Source organism: Phalaenopsis equestris, unplaced genomic scaffold, assembly GCF_001263595.1.
Source record: "Phalaenopsis equestris unplaced genomic scaffold, ASM126359v1 Scaffold000055, whole genome shotgun sequence".
Lineage (NCBI taxonomy): Eukaryota > Viridiplantae > Streptophyta > Magnoliopsida > Asparagales > Orchidaceae > Phalaenopsis > Phalaenopsis equestris.
The window spans coordinates 1,807-5,372 of NW_018164497.1; the positions used below are offsets into that span (position 1 = coordinate 1,807).

Sequence of the window (3,566 nt, forward strand, 5' to 3'; positions counted from 1 at the left end):
GGAAGAATACGACGTTTGAGGGAGAAAGTATTGTGTCCAGCAACGGACGTAATACGACGGAGGTCTGAGCTCTTGCTCCACCCCGCTGTATCATGTCCGTTGTCGGTACACAGCTCTGCATGGATGTAATATTTTTTTCATTTGAGGTGGAGTTGCGGCGGCAACGAGAGAATATATGGAATGGTAGATTTGAGGCTCACATAAGTTTGGGATGGCATATCCATGAAATTAACGTTTGGGTGGCAAGTAAAATAAAAACTTTTAAGTGGTTTTTATGTAAATTCCCCAAAATGAAGATTCCGGGAACCATGAAAAAACATAAAATGGACACAAGCCTTACGTCCGACTGGGCAAATTTATCGCTAGGGATACGTTCCCCATTTTGTTCCAGCTTCTGCGGCGCACTCTGATTTTAAAACCCCAAAAACGCCATACAAAACCCTCCAAGATCAGGATTTTAGATTCTCCATGGAATCCTCAACTCTAGTTTCCTTCACGTTCTACTCTGCCTTTCATGGTGGAACCTTCGATGGTACTGGTGCAGCCTCCAACTCCCATACGATCAATCGAAGCCGCCGCCGCCTGAGATCTCTCAGTTTCCCGCTTCCTTCACCAGTACAGCCGTTTGTAGGCCGGCGGCGTGGCTTCCTAGCCTTCATCCCCGTGGCTGCCTCTGGAGCTCGCGGAGGTTCAGGAAGGAGAGCATATCGGCATTCTCAGGCGCAGCAGAGTCTCCCTCGTATTCCGGTTAAGGATATCGCTTCGATCGTTGCCCCAGCGGGAGCATTTATTGCCATTACGTTCGGTACGAACGTAATGCTCGTTTTTTTTATTGAACCATTTAATTTGTGTTTTTTTTATGCTCGTTCTGAAATGGAGATCAACTTTGATTTGGTGTGAAGATGGCTCTGCTTCCATCAATGTTGGCCCTCTTCAAATTTTGAGAGTATAAATTTTGTAGTATATTCTTTGGCCATTGTGATTAAAATGTTGGTTAGCGATTTGATTGCTCAGCTGATCAACTACTTTGATACTGTAACCCTTCTAGAAGGAAAGAGTTGGTTCTAATCCTTTTTTTTTTCTCCGCTAAATGTTTAATCTTAGATTGTATAGGCTGTTCTTATCTTTCGGTTCATTTTGTATCCAAATCCTAATCAGCAGTAATTTCCTACCACTCTATTTTGCTAATTGATCTCTGTTTGAAGAATGATTTTTAACTTATGAGTGAATTAATGTTCAAATTTATGAAGTAGGGATTCTTAAGCATGAAATTCTGAAGCTCTCTTTTTTTTACTTTTTAGACTAAGGTCCTCCCTAGAGTTTTAGGTATTCAGGTGATAGAACAAAGGCACATTCGAGTCCACTAGAGTAATCTTTGTGGTGCGCTAGTCCTACTCGATCTTAATCCACATAGACAGATACGCATGATACCCTTTAGCACTGATAAAGGAGGCAAATCATTTAAAGGAAGTTGTATAGAAATAAGCATTGGCTTCTTTTAGTTTCTTGGTCTAGTGGTTGAATTATCTATTGTAATATTTTATACTGCCATTATGATTTTTCCATTGATATCAGCATATATGTTTGTTTATTTCATTTATTTCCTTTTTTTGTGCACAAAATATTCAACGATATTCACTTAAAATGAGTCTTATGTGCTCAAAGATTTACTTGTAGAGAGTGTTAGGAAATGATCTCACTCATTTATTCGGTGGAAAGAGCTATTACAGAGGGCAAAGAATATTACTTTTGATGATGATGATACATTAGTATGACAAATCATATATTATATTAAATGAAGTATAAATTTGAATATCCTTCCGAGGATAAAATTCACTTGACTTAATAAGATATTGCACTATGTGATCTAGGGTGTCTTAAGGTATTGCATTTTTTAATGCAAATGTAGGAAATCATGCACAAGGTCAAATTTGTTGTACTTAAACTCTTATCTCACAATATGATTAATAACATATAATTGACATTCTTTAATAAGTAAAGGATTTGTTATATCCACACTTTGATGGATTTAGCATAATTTAGAGAGACTTTTTTTGTATGAAGTGGTGGTTCCTATAACATTCCCTTTCCCAGATATCTTTTCTCACAATCTCTCCAAACCTCCTTTGTCTGTATACTTATGTGATCTCTTTTGTACAAGAATTAAAGCTTCTACTCAATTATTTTATATGATTAGTTTATCTACAATCATCGAGTGAATTTCCTCAGTACATCTCATTTGTGAATCTCACATGATCTCCTCCCATAGTAGCAACTATAATCTCAATCATAGCCTTTGTTTTGGATCAATTAAATTTTAATTTTAGGAACAGATAAGGAAACCATTTACCAGGGTTTAGTTGGATTTAACTATTATCATGCTAAACATTTTTATGATTTAAAACAGTCAAGATTTACTAAAGCTAGATTAACATAATTTATTATATTTTACCTATACCATACAACCCTTAATGTAGACAAAAAATGATTTTTTCAAACTAGAAAACAAATGTAGTATTAATAATTTAGTGATCACCCAAATAGAATCATGTAGGAATTTACGGCCTATTTAAACCATTGTCGATCAAAAACTTATGCCGCATCTAATAATTTTAGGTTAGATTAATTTTTTTCTTAACTCACACATAGTTGAATGTGCTAGGCTTTAACACAAGACCTTGTGTTTGGAGACAGCCCCCAGCTACTAGTATAAGTGGGCTGCACAAATTTAAATTATAATAAATTTGATCAAATTAATCACTTCTGAAATACAATAAAAATATTGGCAAAAAATAAACATAAAAGTAATCCCTCAAATAAAAGATCTATGAATCAAGCTAGTAAAAGGAATTCTCTTCCCCTAGAAGCTCATCATTAAACTCGCACTGCACTTGAATAGCTAATATCCAACTAGTGCACAAATTTTGTGGGTACAAACTAGTTCAATTGGTTAGGGCATCGGGTGTTGTTGTCAAGGTCATGGGTTTGACCTCATCTACACAATAATAAACTCACACTTTTTTGACTTTTAGTTGGACCGAAAAAAAATAGCATACATATTTGAGAGAAACAAAATTTCATTAAAAAAATTACTGGTTACATGTTTTTCAAATATTTATAATCAAAGAAACCCCAAGTTGATAAATACTTCTAAAAAATGTTCGAATTAGCTACAGCGCTAGGACTATAAACCATAATATTGTAGCAATTCCCTACATTAGTAACAATTCTAGAATCACAAATCAAATCAACAAATGTTGTAAAAGCAACTACAACAACAAACTATTAATCACAGGTCATTGACATATAAGAATAATGAATCAACAATTTTGAGATGTTGAAATAAGCAATCAATGTTTGCAAGAGCTTAAATTGCAAAATTAAGAGTCAATCAACAAAGCTTAAACGAACCAACTATTGGATTTGAATTGGATCAGAAAATAATCAAACCAGAGAACAAAAATACCATAGACATCAAAGTACACAATTCTATCTATATAAATTATTATTGTTATTATATGCGTGTTTATATCAAAACAACTCATATAAAGTAATATATATATATA

General features: G+C 34.4%; 1 protein-coding gene across 2 annotated transcripts in view; it reads left to right on the forward strand.

Moving 5' to 3' along the window:
• Positions 1-355: 355 nt before the first annotated feature.
• Positions 356-3,566, forward strand: part of LOC110019451 (protein NLRC3) — a gene marked incomplete in the record, with an annotated part of 29,179 nt that continues 25,968 nt past the window's right edge. For both annotated transcript variants that reach the window (XR_002293450.1, XM_020717109.1), the window contains 1 exon segment: positions 356-805. Coding sequence is in view for 1 of the 2 variants with exons in the window: in XM_020717109.1 (XP_020572768.1) it covers positions 469-805 (337 nt within the window).